Below are 18,125 nucleotides of genomic sequence, written 5' to 3'. Positions count from 1 at the left end.
GCTCATCAAGGCTCACTTAGTCGCGCGCATAAAGCAAAATGTGCGCGAAGGCGAAAAAACCCGAAAGCGCTTCGTGTGGCCCTCTCTCGTGTTTCTAGTTTTATTATCTCTCGCATGTCATCACTCTCTCCCAGTTTGTCGGATTGAAATGAGAATTCACTCTCTTGATTTGGTTGCGGCAGTCTAGCTGCTTCACACTCTTTATTCTCTTCTTTTGCAGTTCCCACAAGAGGATTCACACATGTGTTCTCACATACTTACATACACACACACGGTGGTTGGAAGCCTGGCGCGGCTGTTTTCAATTCTGTCTTTTATTCTTTCCTCTTCACACCGCGCTGGAGCCCGTGGTGGTGCGCGTGTTCAGCCTGCTTGGTTCAGGAAAGATGTCATCAGATTTGACGCGCCTCAACCGCGGTGTTGTATGAAGGCTGTTGATGAAAGTACACAATTAATAGATACACTTTGTTAAAAAAATTACACTTGATTTAAAGATGTGACAAACTTACCTTTGTGCTCGAGGATCAATTGAACCTTGAACGCCTGTGCACACAGTGTCGCAATTTGAAGAGGTTTGGAGAACAGCTAGCGGTAGCAGCACACATCTGAAACATGTAAAGTGCAATGTTTTAATTAGAATAAATGTCACATAACACTAGACACTTAGAAAAGGACACTTACCGAAACAATTAGATGATAACAATTTGTCCTCCGATAAAGCAGAAAGAACACCGCGGATGGCGCAGTATGGAAAGTGTTTCACGCAGGAAAAATAGTTCACGCAGCACACAAACACACACTCTCACGTCCACGGTTCAGAGCACACTGAAGTCGCTCTTTGGCTTGGATGGAAAAGAGCAAACACCCTGATGAGTGCGATGGAAGAAAATGACGTGTGTTCAACAGGGATGGGTAGAATCAAACACACGAAGTGTGCAGGAGAATTCTCTTCGTGTGGCAAGAGAGAATTGACTAACACCCTGATGAGTGAGAACGCAACAAACGTTGTGGAATGTAGAAACGGGATAGGAATAGTAAGCGAAGGCAGTTTGTGGACATGAGGGGGTTGAAACTGGAGAAAAAAGCTTCGGTTGCTACTTGGGTAAGCTCCCTCGAACCCATCACGAACCTTATTTCCTTCGAGCGACTTCGGCTTTGTCTGTTGGGAGCCATCGCGCTCATCAAGGCTCACTCTTTTTATTCTCTCTCGCATGTCATCACTCTCTCCCAGTTTTTCGGATTGAAATGAGAATTCACTCTCTTGATTTGGTTGCGGCAGTCTAGCTGCTTCACACTCTTTATTCTCTTCTTTTTGCAGTTCCCACAAGAGGATTCACACATGTGTTTTCACATACTTACATACACACACACGGTGGTTGGAAGCCTGGCGCGGCTGTTTTCAATTCTGTCTTTTATTCTTTCCTCTTCTCACCGCGCTGGAGCCCGTGGTGGTGCGCGTGTTCAGCCTGCTTGGTTCAGGAAAGATGTCATCAGATTTGACGCGCCTCGACCGCGGTGTTGTATGAAGGCTGTTGATGAAAGTACACAATTAATAGACACACTTTGTTAAAAAAATTACACTTGATTTAAAGATGTGACAAACTTACCTTTGTGCTCGAGGATCAATTGAACCTTGAACGCCTGTGCACACAGTTCAAACCTTTCTTCGTGTAAAAAGCCGGAGTTGGTTCGGGTTTCGAATGGGAAAACCCAACAGACAAATCCGAAGTCGCTCGAAGGAAATAAGGTTCGAGATGGGTTCGAGGGAGCTTATCGCTCGAACCATTCCCAAGTAGCAACCGAAGCTTTTTTCTCCCAGTTTCAACCCCCTCATGTCCACAAACTGCCTTCGCTTACTATTCCTATCCCGTTTCTACATTCCTCAACGTGTGAAGGGGGGCAGGCGGGGTGGGCGGGTTAAGCCTGAGCCGCTTGTGCTTTGTGGAATCCTCTTTGCTGTCTGTTTGCCTGTGAACTGGATGGAGAGTTATTTTTGTATATGGAGATTAAAGGGTACTTACCGCTGGGTCTTGATCCAGCGTTTGTGATGGAAAAAATATTTGAAACCTGCCGGTCAAACAATTTAACCATTTATTACATCGCGCTTGGCGCGATTATTAATGCAATAAGAATGGATCTTTTCCATCGTATGATTGTTGTCTAGTATCACAGGCGCAAGCATCTGCGCATTGAAGAGATACCCGCTTACACATATTTCAAATATGTGTGTTAGAAGAAATCAACAGGTTTTTGATAAATATCTTTGAAACTATTCATCCTATCTAAAAACGATCTTCGAGAGCTAGATTCAGCAACTCAAAATATACTTAGAAAAAGTTTTTCGTATTTTTGATTTTTTTTCATTACGCGTTCAGAAACTTTTTTTAAATCGTTAATATCATCAATCTTAGCAAAGCGGCTTTTATGCGCCGTTTCTTCTGAAAATATTATCTATAGAAACTTGCACGAGTATATTCATTAAATATTTGAAAAGAGGTGAAAAATTTAGAAAATGGTGAAAATAATAACATAGTAAGAAAATATTGCAAAGAACATACAGTTTTTCATCATCATGAGCATGAATCCCACCGCGCGGAAAAGTAACACACCCTTCCCACAGCAGCGTTGGCATTGCACTGACCAAACCATGGGGAATTGTTCGGGTCCCGTCAACTGAACGAGAAAGCCCCGCTGCTTCCCATCTTCATCCATACATTCGCTCCGCGCACACACATATCTACACGCGCTGTGTTTGCAGCTGTAGAACTTGATGCAGAATGCATGCTTTCTCGCTCTGGCACAGAGTAAAAGGTTCGAGCGACTTCGGCTTTGTTTGTTGGGAAGGCTCAATTAGTCGCGCGCATAAAGCGCCCAACGGTCACCAGCACTCAGAGATTCTTTGAATTCTTCTTCTTTGGCTCAACAACCGATGTCGGTCAAGGCCTGCCTGTACCCACTTGTGGGCTTTGGCTTTCAGTGACTAATTGATTCCCCCCCATAGCAGGATAGTTAGTCCTACGTATGGCGGCGCGGTCTATTTGGGGATTGAACCCATGACGGGCATGTTGTTAAGTTGTACGAGTTGACGACTGTACTACGAGACCGGCTCCCTTTGAATCCTTTGAATACGCGCTTGAATAAGAACTTGAATTGGCGAAATTATTCAAGTGATCCTTCGGGTCCCGAAGCCGAAGCAAACCCGAAGCCGAAGCAAACCCCGAATGGGGAGTTTGTACGCTTTTTCTCTCAGTAGTTTTTTTTCTCTCTAGATGGAATTAAACCAACACGTTCGGCCTCAGCACAATTTTTCGATCGAAAAAAATCGATAGGCGCTCACGTAAAACTGACAGTATAACTATTTCTTTCATACTCCCACATGAAGTCGATTCCTATCGAGTTCAGTATTTAGTGTAGGCAAACTATTTTTTTTTTTATATTTATTATACGATATCTATCACCCAAAATATTGAAAAAGAACCAAAACATTTACCAACTTGCTATTACAAAACGTTTTTCAAAACCATTAACCTTGATTTATGGCATTTTTCTGATATTCGATAATTTCCGCAGCTCAATGCGTCGCGGATTTTCCTCATACAAAGCGGAACGATCGAATTTTTGTAGCATAGTTCATTTTGCTCGTGAGTGTCCTGGTATACCAGTTTTCAAGAAGACCAGTAAAATGAACACCTTGGCGGCGAAATGAGTGTCAAATGACACCAAAATGACAGCCGGATCAATCGAATTTTTTCGATCGAAAAATTGTGCTTAGGCCGGTTCTCTCGTTATGCAAACGTCATATAGCGAGCTCGCTCTATCACGTTGACAGAACGAGAAAGCGTGTTGGTTTTGTCCCCTTGGTTTTTTTCTCAATCTGTTTTAAGATAGCAAATAAAAAAAAACTCTCTGATGTCTCTCTGAAATAAAATCATACACATACAAGTATACATTACACGTTCTTTTATTGTTAACAGCACAAGGGTAATTAGTATTGATGAGCTATGATGAGATGTCATTAGTATTGATAGCTATACAGTGTGTTCCCTAGTTACGCGGTTCTCGACTTACGCGGATTCGGAGATACGCGGTTTTCTAAATTTCACATACCATATGTCAAATCAGTACAATTTGCTTCAAGTTCGGTAAAAATTTCGTATTTGCTAACAAATTGAAACCGCTCAAAAGCCAGAAATATTAGAATTTTTTGCACAAATCATATAAAAAATGATGTAGTGTATAAAAGTACTAAATAAAATCAAAAACTCTGAGTAATGAATACTATATTGTGCAACAATTGTGAAATTTGACTTACGCGGATATTCAAGATACGCGGATTCGCCGGGAACGCAGAAACCGCGTAATTCGGGAACACACTGTACTGCACAACTATGCGAATATTAGTGAATTAGTATTGGCACATGCAAGCAGCATTTGTGTTCAAGAAGCTCAATCGAACGCGTATGTTTTTCAGATACATTTGGAAAATAAAAATACAACGTAGTTTCAAAGGAAACCCGCCTCCGTTAAAATATTTTAATGAGGTATCATCACAACAGCAGGTCTGCGATGTACCGTGCAAAGTTTAAACGGTGACTAACAATTCACCCTCCTCCGCGCATTTCCATACATTGGATGCTTCATCGAAAAATCAGCAGGCGAAGGTGTCCACCCGCTTGGCAAAATGTTGCGCGACATGCATGCTTGAAATCGATGCTTGTTAACATTTTATTTCAAGCATCGTGAGTGTCCCAACGTGCGCACTGAGCACACCTCCCCTCATTCTCAATGCCGCGTTTTTGGTTAATCCTCACTCTCACCCTTTCTTTCTTTCTCCTCAACGGACACACCATTCCCGCGAGCGTAGCCCGACCAAAAAATTCCAGGAAATTCCGACAGTAAGTGTGCAGTTTTTTATTCACAAAGCTATTTGAAAACATTTCAATACTTGATGGTGCGTGCTGGGCGAACAAAACGTTAGCTGCTTGCTCCACCGATGGTGCGTGCTGTTGAAAAAAAACATGCTGTTTGATGCGTTTGCCTGAGGAATGAAAGATAAATCGAGCATTAGAATGGTGAACAAAACTACTACTATTTAAAACTTACCGATCACGAAGATATTTAAAGTTAAACGGCGACTCTGTATGCCCTATCCATCTGCTTTGATCTGTTATCAGCTTTGGTAATGAAATAGCTAGGTGTGATGGAAAATAATAGAAGAATAAACAAACATTAAAAGTAATACGATTGATAGAACACAAACATCATTAGGAAGATTCTTCTTCTTATGCATGCACTTACCCATAGATCATGTAACAAAACAAACTGCATTTACGCCTGCGTTGACATCTTTCACGATTTACTTAATCACTTTTCTATTATCATTTCATAATTTTCACTGCATCTTCCGACACCGATCCTTCCAAAATGAAATTTGCATTCGTTCTGGCAATGAGTTTCGAACGATCACAACACAGCGCGAGAGTGAAGAATACAAAGTAAATGGCACTATGTACAAGTGTTGATCATATGGTCAAAATAAAGTATTATGGAATTTATTTTACTTCAAATGAATTCAATTTATTCTGATTTACATTTCAACAATTGTTATCAGCCTAGTTGTGACCGTTTAAAATTATGATGAAGTGAAAACATCATTACCAGATAAATGAAACGACAATCGACGCATTTTGACCATATCGAATTATGATCGTCTTTACACATAGTGTCATCTCTTGCGCTTCAGGGTCTCACGCTCAGAGCAAAAATTCTCCCATCTTCGCAACGGTGGGAGCGATCGGCTATGGAGGGCTGGAGGAGTGCGAGTGTGTTTCTCATGCACACAGCGAAATTTTGGTCAACACCTCGATGGTGGGAGCATTTTTCCATGGGATGGGGTAGTGGAGTGCGAGTGTGTCGCATGATTCCTTTAAAACTAAGGCCAGGGGTAGCGAGAGGCTTCAAAATGAGTTACTCTTTGCCAAGCGGGCAGTGGCGTTACTGAGCCGCCCCCCTTGGCCTTTTTTGGCGGTGAAACATCGCAATGTGCAGTGGAAAATCGTATCTTACAACGAGTGTCCAGTAATGTTGTGTATGAACCACCTGTGTTGGCCCTTTTTGACGGTGTTTCAAATCAATCTGCGGCGATAAACGACAGCACATCATCATTATCCTGCGTTGACGTCTGTGAACCATCTCCGGCAATTGTGAAAGATAAAATTGTCGAGCGAGCTGTGGAAAACCATCCTACGGAGACATTTGGCAACGTTGACGTCGATGAACCTCCTTCGTTGGCCTTTTTCGATGGTCTCTCTGTACAATAAGCATTGGAAAGGAACCGCTCGGCAGTGGAAAGGATTGCATCAATCGCTACAGTTAAAAGAACAAAACATGCATTTGTTTAAGCTAACGAAAGCTGTTATCCACAATAATGTTAAAAATAATTCCTTTACCTGCTCATATTGCTCTGCTAGTAGTGCTAGTTGTTCTTCGAAAGAGACTGTCGATGACCCGCCAAGACCGGCTGAAATTGAAAACAAAGAAGCGTTAGACAATTTTGAACGATTGTTGAGCGATAAAAGTAATTTTATTGCTACTGCTAAAAGAATATCCAATTCCCTACTTCTGTTACTCCAGAAAATCGAATAAACGATGCAGTAATCAAACTATTTAGTGCCACTTTCTTATGTAAGTGCAGCTGGCTGGGCGGAGGTAAAAGTAGTGCCAAGATCCCAATGGGCCAGTACAAACACGTGCATCGCCTTCTAATGGTCATTGGTAGAACTTCTGAAGTAACTGTAACGTTGGAAAAAAGCAAAACTGTTTTTGAAATCAAAAGTATGGAATGCAAAGAGCCGTCTCGCATGCAAGAATATACGAAAGCGCGTTGTTCGTAAGCGAAGTAATAAGAATAAATAAATACATACCACCATTCTTTTTCCTTAGGTCAACCTTTGTGATGTACGTTATTCAATGTTGTGTTTCTTCGCCTTCCTCTTTTTGTCTTTGCAACATAATTGCTTTCGTCCGGTTCTGGTTTACACATGCAAATAAAAAATAATGTAAAAATATGTTAACGTTAAATGACTTTATACCCAATAGCAACACTGTACTAAAACGATTACCATAGAATGGTACACTAATGCAGTGTCTTAATCCAATATATATATATAAAGTATTCTTACCTTGATGAGTTCGCGTGACACAAATTTTTAACGAAGCGGAAGTCCTGCTTGTGTGGTTCCACCATATAGTATGCCATCTTATCGTTGAATTTATGTAAACCGTCTAGTGTGTCTGACGGTAGCATTGTGCCTGTGCATTTTGTGTTCTGTCAATTTCAAATAACAACGTTAGAAATGGTAAAAATCATATCTTACCAACTAACTTACCTTTTTGTGAAGTGTTTGCTTTGCCTGTTTGCTAACATCGTCTTTCGCGGATGTGATGCTCAAAAAAGTTTTTATAATCGATATTGCTATTTTAACTATTGTAATGTCGATTAACACGGTTTAACGCAAAAGTTGATTTTGGGTACATTGTAATATAACTGAGGCTTTGTCATGTTACATATCCTGGCCTCAGGGCAATAAGCCATTTAAGTTATATGCACATTATATGAAATGCAATTGGTTATATTTTGTGCTCAAATTGCACAACATATGCTTCCTATGAAAAGCTTTATCATCAACCATCCGTGTGTAGTAATCAACTTTACAGAACTAAATGCTCTCTAGTTTGATCTACGCAAGAGAATTCCTAAGTTTTGTGTGTATTATTTTATATTTTATGTAATATATGTTATACCAATTGAGTCAGGTTACAACCTTACTTTGACTGAACTATGGTGCTTTGTCATGGTAAAGCAAAAATGAACGGATTTAGATGACGTGGAAACCCGCTTGGCAAAATGTCGCGCGACATGCATGCTTGAAATCGATGCTTGTTAACATTTTATTTCAAGCATCCTGAGTGACCCAGCGTGAGTGCTGAGCGCACTTCCCCTCATTCTCAATGCCGCGTTTTTGGTTAATCCTCGCTCCCACCCTTTCTTTCCTTCTCATCAACGGACCCACCATTCCCGCGAGCGTAGGCCGACCAAAAAATTCCAGGAAATTCCTACAGTAAGTGTGCAGTTTTTTATTCATAGTACTGTTTGGCAAAATATCAATTCTTGATGGCGCGTACTGGCGATCAAATCGTTAGCTGCTTGATCCACCGATGGTGCGTGCTGTTGGAAGAGAAACACTTGCTGTTTGATGCGTTTGCCTGAGGAATGAAAGATATATTGAGCATTAGAATGGTAAACAAAACTAGTATTATTTAAAACTTACCGATCACGAAGATATTTTAAATTAAACGGCGACTCTGTATGCCCTATCCATCTGCTTTGATCTGTTATCAGGAGCTTTGGTGATGAAATAGCTACGTGTGATGGAAAATAATAGAAGATGAAACAAACATTGAAAGCAGTACGATTGTTAGAACACAAACATCATTTGGAAGATTCTTCTTCTTATGCATGCACTTACCCGTAGATCATGTAACAAAACAAACTGCATTTACGCCTGCGTTGACTTCTTTCACGATTAACTTAACCACTTTTCTATTATCTTTTCATAATTTTCGCTGCATCTTCCGGCACCGATCCTTCCAAAAGGAGTTTCGAACGATCACAACACAGCGCGAGAGTGAAGAATACAAAGTAAATGGCACTATGTACAAGTGTTGATCATATGGTCGAAATAGAGTATAATGGAATTTATTTTACTTCAAATGAATTTAATTTATTCTGATTTACATTTTAACAATTGTAATCAGCCTAGTTGTTAATGTTTAAAATTTTGATGAAGTGAAAACATCATTACCAGATAAATGAAACGATAATCGACGCTTTTTGACCATATCGAATTATGATCGTCTTTACACATAGTGTCATCTCTTGCGCTTCAGGGTCTCACGCTCAGAGCAAAAATTCTCCCATCTTCGCAACGGTGGGTGCATTCAGCTGTGGAGGGCTGGAGGAGTGCGAGTGTGTGTCTCATGCACACAGCGAAATTTTGGTCAACACCTCGATGGTGGGAGCGTTTTTCCATGGGATGGGGTAGTGGAGTGCGAGTGTGTCGCATGATTCCTTCAAAACTAAGGCCAGGGGTGGCGAGAGGGATTAAAATGAGTTACTCTTTGCCAAGCGGGAAGGTATGTTTATCAAAAAAACATGGTGCTGAATTAAATAGCAAAACGAATTCTCTGGCAATATTTTACAATACATCATTCTATGGTTCAAGCCCCGTATGGACTGACCTACTCGTAGGTCCAAAATGACTATCAGGCTGCGTGGTACTTTATAAGCCTCGTAAGCCGTAGTTATGCCATATACAATAAAAGGAACGTGCTGATCGTTCCGCCAAATAGAAGCAAAAAATCCTTTACACTGGTAACCAACTATGGTACTAGAGGTATACAAATAATTCAATCAATCAAATCTAAATTCACACTACAATAGTATCGTTAAGACTACCACTACTACTAAAAAGTTCTAAGTAAGCTTAAACGTAAACGTAAAATCACATCTTAAACCTACTTACTCAACCTAAAGAAAATAAAATTTAAACTAAACTTAAACAAACCTATAAAAAATTCAAGATATTTAAAAAAAAGGAAAATAAAAACTAGGTGCCACGTCAGCCGCATGCACCATGCCTGCTTTTCATACAACACGCCAACAGAAAAAAGCACAATTTATATATATATATATTTTTTTTTATTCAGGAGTAACGGTCCAAAAAGGCCGTATTGCTTAAGAGTAGAAAATACAAATGTAATTCATGGCGCTACAATCCATATTGGCAGGGAGACATTTCCTTCTCTGAGCCATGGAAGGGCACCTTATCCCGGGTGTACTCGGACGGTTTGGTTTTAATCAATCCAGTCCATGATTTTGCGGTCCTATAAGTGTGGCAAAGGTCTACATCATTCGGGTTTCGAGGTTGTCTATTCCAGTTCAGTGTTCCAAATGGCATTGCGGGGGTCTGTATCGTGTGGATTCCAGGCATTTCGTCGGATCCATCCATCAGAAGCGGTCCGAGTATATTCCCATTTAGTGGCTCAAATGACATCGCGAGGGTCTGTATCGTTGTAGTCCTTTCCTTCAGTGGTCCGAGTGACATGGCGGGGGTCTGTATCGTTCCAGTTATCTAGTAAATCCTTGCAAGAACATTGTTCGAGCAAGGATCTTCTGTCTGCCGTCAATGCCGATTACTCAGCCATACACATTGCACTCATTCATTCTTACATTCATGCATACATTCATCCATCACAAACATACAAGCGATGTACAACATGTAACACATAGACAAACAAGAGGAAATAACATAGGATGCAAGATTGCTGTTGCCAACAATGTTGGTTGGTTCACAGACATTTTGCTTAAGGAAAGTCACACAGTTAAGCCGTTCTCTCTACACAAATCGAATATGGCCTTTAGGGATTCCCAGTCCGAAGCCGCTAATATATCCCGAATCGGAATATCAGTACATTTTCCCAGTTTTTCGACCGCGTCCAGCAAGGCAGGTCGAGCAGACTCGTATTCCACGCAGGACCACAAAAAATGATCCATGTCGTGGAATCCAAGCCCGCAGCCACATACCTTGGAGTCGACCAGTCCTATACGCTGGAGATGTGCACCCAATGCGAAATGATTAGACCTAAGTCTAGACATCATTCGAATGAACGCACGATCTCCAGGGGTGTTATGGAACCAAGGCTTCAAGCTTACACGAGGAGTGATTGTATACAGAAACCTTCCGAGTTCATCCGAGTCCCACAGATTTTGCCAACGTGCCATGCAAAACGCCTGTGGGGCCTGCAAGAACTCATGAGGAAGGATAGGCCTATCAAAGAAAGACCCTTCTGCAGCTCCCCTTTTGGCCAAATGGTCTGCCTGTTCATTTCCTGGTATACCACAATGAGCAGGCAACCATACTAGAGATATGCGAAACGACTTTTCAAACTTTACAATTTCTTTCACAAAGTGGTCTGGGCTCTTAACAGCCTTTACGGATTTTACTGCTTTCATAGCACTTAGGCTGTCTGAAAAAATTACATATTGATCCGCAGGGCATGCACTTATCAATAATAAGGCATAAAAGATTGCGGCGAGCTCCGCTACATATACTGAGCATGGTTGGCGTAATTTAAAGAATGCTTCGGAGCACGTGTTGTATACACCAAATCCAATGCCCTGCTCTGATGAGGATCCGTCAGTATAAAAATGGTTACTGTTAGCATGGCCATGTTTCTCCACAAATTTGCTGGGAATTGTCATCCGGCGAAGGTTATCGGGGATACCTTTAATTTCCTCCTTCAATGAGGTATCTACACTTAAAATGGAAGTGCAGGACTCTGGTAAGCTGGCACTAGTTATACTTTGAGAAGTACTAGGGTGCACCTGTAAGGAAACAAAATCATGATAGACCTTCATGATTTTGCATTTAGAACCTATCTCTTGCAGTGTTTCAAAGTTCTCGATTATCAAGGGATTTGATACTGTAGAGCGGACGAAAAGGCGAAGCGATAGTAGCTCAAAATGTAGCTTTAGCGGCATCACTCCGGACATCACTTCGAGACAGCGATACTGAATCCTCTCAAGTCGGATTAAATGCGACTTGGCTGCCCAGTGGAAGCATATGCAACCATACTCCAAGACGGACAGTATCGTAGTCTTATATAGGTTAAGGACGTCTTTGGGTGTGCACCCCACCAGAGTCCGGTAATCGTTCTGAGAAAATTGATTCTTCTTGTACACTTCTGTACCAGATAGTCAATATGTGACTTCCATACAATTTTGCTATCAAACCAAACCCCTAGGTATCGAAAAGATTTGGCAATGGATATCTTTTTACCATATAAAAAGATATCGACCTTTGGGTCAACCAAATTCAAGCGTCTATTACTCTCAGTGTTGTAAAAGAAAGAGAATATCAGCATTTCCGTTTTCTCTGGAGAAAACTCGATACCTAGGCTTGTGGCCCACACTTCTAAATTGTTTAGTGTGGTTTGCAAAGGACTTTGAAGGTCGGCGATGTTGTTGCTGGCGACTGATACAACACCGTCGTCCGCCAATTGCCTAAGGCTACAGCCAGGTGCAAGGCAAGTATCTATATCGTTGACATAAAAATTGTACAACAAGGGGCTCAAACAGGACCCTTGTGGTAGTCCATAAAAGCTGACTCTCCGAATTTTCATGAAGCCATTGTCGAAATTCATTGCCTTTTCCGAAAGGAGGTTGAATAAGACGTTATTCAGTCTTGGGGTTAAGCCCGCAGATTCTAACTTTTGACACAGAACATTGACTGATACTGAGTCAAAAGCCCCCTTGATGTCAAGAAATACAGATGCCATCATTTCTTTACGAGAATGAGCCATCTCGATTTCGGACACAAGCAGCGCCAAGCAGACGTTGATACCCTTGCCTTTGCGAAAGCCAAATTGGGTACTTGACAAGAAGCCTTTGGATTCAAGCCAATTGTCCGGTCTAAAAAGAATCATTTTCTTAAATAATTTTCGCAGGCAAGATAAAATTGCTATCGGTCGATATGAGTTGTATTCTGATGCAGGTTAACCAGGTTTCAAAAGGATGACTACTTTCACTTCTCTCCACTCCAACGGGACGGTGTTAAGCTCCAACATAGTGTTGAATAATCTCAACAGCCGTTTTCTCGCCAGATCTGGCAGATTATGGAGCAATTTGTTCCGAATCTGAGCCAGTCCTGGAGACGAATTGTTGCTGGAGTACAGAGCAAGCGATAGCTCAACCATTGAGAACGGAAAATCCATTTGCGGATCACTCCCATGAGCACTCTGTTGAAATGGTGGTGCTTGAGCGAAATCAGGGCAGACTTTTTGTGCAAATGGCTCTAGCCATGCCCCAGAAACCCTTTCGCTCTCGTTTGTTGCTTTGTTGTTGCGCATCCTTTTCGCCGTGCTCTGAAGCTCCGTTAGCGAAGTGGAAGGCTTGAGGTTTTTGACATACCTCGGCCAGTATGACCTTTTTTTTGCTTTAAGCAAGTTTTTGCACATACGCTCCAGGCCTCTATAATGAATGTATAGATCCATGGAACCGGTGTCTCTATACCTGGCAAAAGCCTTCTGCTTCGCTGAGAATGCCGCTTTACAATCCGTGTCCCACCAAGGAGTGGGTGGTCTTTTAAAAATCCTTGCCTGGGGGGGGCGGCCTCGTTTGGGCACCGAGGGCGCACTCGTTTATCGCCATAACGAGATTTGCATACTCCTCATTTACGGAGAAACTGGGTTCTACGCGGATTAGCAAAGCGGTCATTTGGTCGCCGTATTTCGTCCAGTCGATGTTCCTCGTTAAGTCACAATTTACGGGACTTGATGGACTGTGCGACTCCTCTTGATAATCGAGATCTTTATTGGCAGATGGTCGCTGCCAAGCGGGTCTTGGATTACCTTCCACATATAATCCAGCCCTAAAGACGACGAACAAAGAGTTAGGTCTATTGCGCTGGGTCGTGCCATAGGTGAGGGCACCCTAGTTGCTTCACCAGAGTTTAGAATTGTCAAACTGTGTGTGTCGCAAATATCCCTAATGATTGGTGCACGATTATCGTCATGCGTACAACCCCAATCTGATCCATGAACGTTAAAGTCGCCCAGGATGAAAAACGGTTTTGGTAGTACCGTTACTAGGGTTTCAAGATCCTTGTTGATCTTCTTTGGGTCCAGATTGGCTCCCGGTGGGATATAAATTAAAGCAATAGAAACGTCAAGATCTCCTAGTTTTGTCTGTATAGCGACGTATTCGATTCCCTCGGGTGTGGGGAGGGGTATTCTGTAGAAGCTGTGACTGCTTCGAATACCAATTAACACTCCCCCACCACGCCTATCACTAGCTGAATCATGTCGATCTGGACGAATAATATTATATCCCGGGAAGGTAATATTTTTATCGGGTGAGAGCCAAGTTACACTTAGGGCAAATGCGTTACAATTGTGTTGCCCTATAAGTACTTTAAAAGAGTCAATTTTACCTAAAAAACTTCTGCAGTTCCACTGTAGTATAGTGGTCATTGGAGGCATTAATCATCCAAACGGACCATCATACTAAGACAAGGCCATTTTGATAACCACTGCTTGACCATTCCTCTTAGGAAAGGAAATGCCAGGGGAATCAATCCGGTAAGGGGTTCCGGAGGTGGAGGGAGTCAAGGAGAGAGTGTAAAATCTCTGTCAGGCTTGGGAGGGATGGCCTGGAGAAAGATCTGGGTTCGCTAGGGAACGCCAGATTGCTGGGATTGGAAGGGTTACGGGAACGTGGATGGGTGCGAGCGTCACGGGGGGGTTTGGCGTGGGGTCGCGTTGTCGTGACGTCGAGGTGCCTTTTTGGGTGAAGCTTTAACAATTTTTTTTATCGTCTTTTTGTTTGGTACCCGTGTTGTATACAATCTTTTAACTCCATTTAATGGTGCCAGATTGGGCAACGGTTCTTACCCTCCAATAGGGAAAGGTTATCGAACGGATTCACATTTGAGGTGGACTTCAAAACATCGGCGTACGATCCTCTTGTATTCTGCAAGACGGCCCGTTTGTGTTCCGATTGTTTTTTTTCGGTAAACAGAACACAACGACATTTCGTGCCATTCCTGCTTGCAGTGAATGCATTTCTGGGTTTCGGCCTTGCATTCGGATGTTGAATGCGATCCCTTGCATTTGCCACACTTCACGGAGTTTGTGCAGTAAGGCTCTGAATGTCCAATCTGGCTACATTTTGTGCAGCATGCTATTTTTTGCACAAATGGTCGACGGATGGGCACTCTGAGCCCTTCAATGTACAGCGTGTTTGGCAGGACTGTACCCTCGAAGGTGATCCGGAGTGAGGAAGTCTCACGGAACACCTTCTTTCCATCGACCGCACTTGAAGCGTAAAGTTTTTTAACTTCAAGGACCTTTACCCGAGGGGAGGATTGGTGTAGAAAAGCCCCTTGTCCGTACTTTAGGATGTCCTCTAAGGGGTAATCTAAGTCATCAATGACACTGACGACTTCCACCAATCCACCGGGAATATATACCCGGTAATCCTCCGTATAGGACGGATCGGCCGCAATAGCATTGGCTTGCATCCGGTCTTTTACGGTGACCCGCAGCTTGTTTGGACGCGGGCGAATAATGTCTAAGACACCTGGGTATTTTTTATAAACTGATGCCGTAATTGCTCTTACATCGAGCTGTTTATTTTTCGGCATGAAAAATACATCATGTATCCCGTTATAAGATGCGGGATACGCTCGGAATCTGGGATTCCCTTTCATCGATTGACCCATGAATTGATCACGGGACGTTGAAGGTAAGGGCTCGTTACTAGCCTTTTTTTCGCATTCTGTCCTGGATCAGAACTTTTTCGCTTCACTGTAGTAAAGCCCTCCTCCGATTCATCCATCGGCTCCGCCTCCATGAGAGAGTCGGAGCGAGAGAAAAAAAAACCCAACTGTGTGACGAGAAAGGATAGGTAAACAAGAGAGGATCACTTACCACAAGTAGACACACGAGAGCGAGAGTACACGACGAACGAGCGCTACGCACCTGTCCGACGAATGCGCTCTACACTCACAAACCTACACTACAGTACACACGCAGCGCGTATACACGCGCTGCACACAACTCTACGCACTACACACTGTACGCACTATACACTAAGCACAGATCGCTTTCCGATCGTTCTCGCACGTATTCCTTTGCAGTGCGTATGGTCGAGGTCAGTGGCTTGTTGTCCGGCAAAAAATCCATCCACTTAGAGCGCGTATCGATCACGTCTGATTCGCTTCGTGGTTGGGGACAGAATGACAATTTATATTTGATTGTGCCAAAAAAAAAAACACACACACAAAACCCCATCCCGCTTTGTTCCATGAACCACGGGGAAAAGGCAGCTCGTCTGGAGGTGGCCTGATACGCAGTGCCCATCACGGCAAACATGTCCTAGCATTGCCCATAGTGCTGTTAAAAAGGTCGTTTCCCCCCCCCCCCCCCCAATGTTAGCTTTGTCCACCTTCCCGTCCATATCACAGATGGATGGGCACGATTATCAGGAGTTTCGGTGGAAGTTTACCTATAACCAGAGGAAAAATTAGACCAACTACTTAATGCAATTTCATGAATTTTTTACTTACCATGTGCAACCACACGTCGTCTTCGAGGGTGTCGAGGAGTCAATTTTTTCTATTGAAGGGAGGAAATTAATCAGGAATAAAGGTATGGAGAAGAGGAAAAAAGGCTATGGCGGAAGGAGTTGTTGAGTTTGGTGAAGGATCAATGGGAGGAAGATTAAGAGGACGAGTGGGTTGTTTCACTGCAATCATTTTGCATCTGATTGCAGTCCATAGAACCTCCACCACTACAGCCAGCGCGTTTTTCATCGTTTGGTAAACGTGGATCTCAGCAGAAGCAATAACACCGCCTTCTGCTGAGATCTCGTAAAGCGCGGCCATGGATAAAAACCGGATCCCAACTACGGTGATATCGTGCGAGCTTGATATTTTCGCACTCAAAAATTTTACTATGCCATTGTCCTTGGTCAAAAACCATTGATCTTGAAATTTTGGCAGCAAGACAAAATCGGCGGGCACATGTAGACCGAAACCATTTGCCTTCAACAATGGATATTGTGGAGCTAGCAGAGTAGCAACCAGATCAAGGTTCTTAGTTCGCTTGACCTGGCTGCAATTTGCTCCACACATGTCTTGCCCACTCGGGGACCCCGTGTGAAAAATTTTGCAAAAAAATCTGTTGCGTAGGCCGAAAAATCGTCGAGCGCACCAAATTTCTCAAGATCTTTATACATGTGAACGAGAAGGAGGATGTTGCTTGTTAAATATGTTCGACCGTAAATCTGGCCAAAATTCTTCACAAACATGCGAAGATAGTCTCGAGCACGGAGCCACAAGTGCTGGTGAAATATTGTCGAAAAAATTGTCACAGCACTAAAGTAGAAAAGGAAGTGACCATGGGCGATTGGATCAACCAGGTCCTTCAGAACCACAACTTATGCATAATGTAGATAGTTACGCCACTCGGTAGCTTTCCAAAAGAGGCCGAAATGATAGGTGGATCTCAGTAAGAAGCTTTGTCTACAATAAAAATTTAGACACAGTTTCTATTTGAAGAGGTGTCCACTTTTTGTAGCGGGGAAATTTACCGAACATAAATCTCTGTTGCATAAAACGTGTACATCTCTCGTCACACTGATGTGCACGCTCCAACGTGGAAACGTTATTGACTAAATCAAACTTTTCTAATTCTTCTAAAGGTGTATGCCACTCCTGATGATGGTTCAATATGACTCTACCACGAAACCCTTCGTCCGTACGAAGGGGAGCATCTACGGAATCAAAAATATTTTTTTTTCGCTCATCACACCACTCGCCATGGCAAGTGCACTTGAAACAGCTGTCGTGTCCGATGTGGTTCGTCGTTGCTGAAAATAAAATATATATTGTATTTAGCTAAAAGGTTTACGATAATGTTATTTTTTTCGTTACCTAAAATGAACGCTCGAGCCGGTTTATCAGCGATAAAATTGCGTACCCGAAAATGCAACGTTTTATCGCCGATGATCAAGCCTCCTCGCTGAATGATATTAAAATCATTTACTAGCGGCCACAAAAATTCTTCCACGCTTGCCGGCTTTGTATGGACACTATATGCGGCCACCATCATGAGTGGAAGCTTAGGCAAGTCTACCGCTTTCACCAGAATAGGCCAGACCTGGGTCGGCCCACCTTTATGTAGCGGTAGCTCGTCGACCGATACGTCTAGCTTGAAAGGATCGTCTCGGGGTTCGATATCTCTATAAATAACAATATGAAGGATTTTTTTGTAGCATCTGAAACATAATTCAAATCATAATATACTTACTTAAAATACTTGGTCAGGACTGGCGATAATCCTCCGTACCAAAAGACACCTTCCCCAATTTTATAAATGCTTCCAGCAGCACGGGGAGGTGTTTGCACCAAAGTCCGACTATCTTTTGGAAGAGTGGCATCTATCTTCTTCCGTAGGATTGCCAGTAGCATATTGACCACCGAACGGGGGAGTTGACTCTTAAT

The 18,125-nt window shown here is 42.6% G+C and overlaps 1 protein-coding gene and 3 long non-coding RNA genes across 6 annotated transcripts; all 4 read right to left on the bottom strand.

The window, feature by feature from the left end:
- Positions 1 to 4,893: 4,893 nt before the first annotated feature.
- LOC121593881 lies at positions 4,894 to 5,494 on the bottom strand. The gene is made up of 3 exons (XR_006004859.1): positions 5,299 to 5,494; positions 5,104 to 5,191; positions 4,894 to 5,038 (listed from the first exon to the last, which is right to left on the bottom strand). It is a non-coding gene; the product is annotated as an uncharacterized LOC121593881 (long non-coding RNA).
- Positions 5,495 to 5,911: 417 nt separating this feature from the next.
- Positions 5,912 to 8,120, bottom strand: LOC121593883. Of its 2 annotated transcripts, none has more exons than XR_006004862.1 (6): positions 7,389 to 8,120; positions 7,182 to 7,327; positions 6,924 to 7,029; positions 6,620 to 6,816; positions 6,450 to 6,520; positions 5,912 to 6,366 (listed from the first exon to the last, which is right to left on the bottom strand). It is a non-coding gene; the product is annotated as an uncharacterized LOC121593883 (long non-coding RNA). The 2 variants fall into 2 exon arrangements; XR_006004861.1 differs by having other exon boundaries at positions 6,620 to 6,792.
- Positions 8,121 to 8,155: 35 nt separating this feature from the next.
- On the bottom strand, positions 8,156 to 8,901 carry LOC121593882. The gene is made up of 3 exons (XR_006004860.1): positions 8,529 to 8,901; positions 8,331 to 8,421; positions 8,156 to 8,265 (listed from the first exon to the last, which is right to left on the bottom strand). It is a non-coding gene; the product is annotated as an uncharacterized LOC121593882 (long non-coding RNA).
- A 7,124-nt stretch (positions 8,902 to 16,025) lies between these two features.
- On the bottom strand, positions 16,026 to 18,116 carry LOC121594443. 2 transcript variants are annotated; one of them, XR_006004973.1, is made up of 4 exons: positions 17,932 to 18,116; positions 17,556 to 17,863; positions 16,188 to 17,491; positions 16,026 to 16,126 (listed from the first exon to the last, which is right to left on the bottom strand). XR_006004973.1 is itself a non-coding variant. In XM_041917690.1 (3 exons), the coding sequence occupies exons 1-3, from the start codon at positions 18,090 to 18,092 to the stop codon at positions 17,145 to 17,147; spliced, it is 816 nt and encodes a 271-aa protein (XP_041773624.1). In that variant the 5' UTR covers positions 18,093 to 18,116; the 3' UTR covers positions 16,026 to 17,144. The 2 variants fall into 2 exon arrangements, 1 of the variants encoding a protein (XP_041773624.1); XM_041917690.1 differs by having other exon boundaries at positions 16,026 to 17,491.
- Positions 18,117 to 18,125: the final 9 nt, after the last annotated feature.

The sequence above is a fragment of the Anopheles merus genome, chromosome 2L (genome assembly GCF_017562075.2).
Source record: "Anopheles merus strain MAF chromosome 2L, AmerM5.1, whole genome shotgun sequence".
Classification (NCBI taxonomy): domain Eukaryota; kingdom Metazoa; phylum Arthropoda; class Insecta; order Diptera; family Culicidae; genus Anopheles; species Anopheles merus.
The sequence above is the reverse complement of the archived record's forward strand: the minus strand, read 5'-3'. Positions and strand labels throughout refer to the sequence as shown.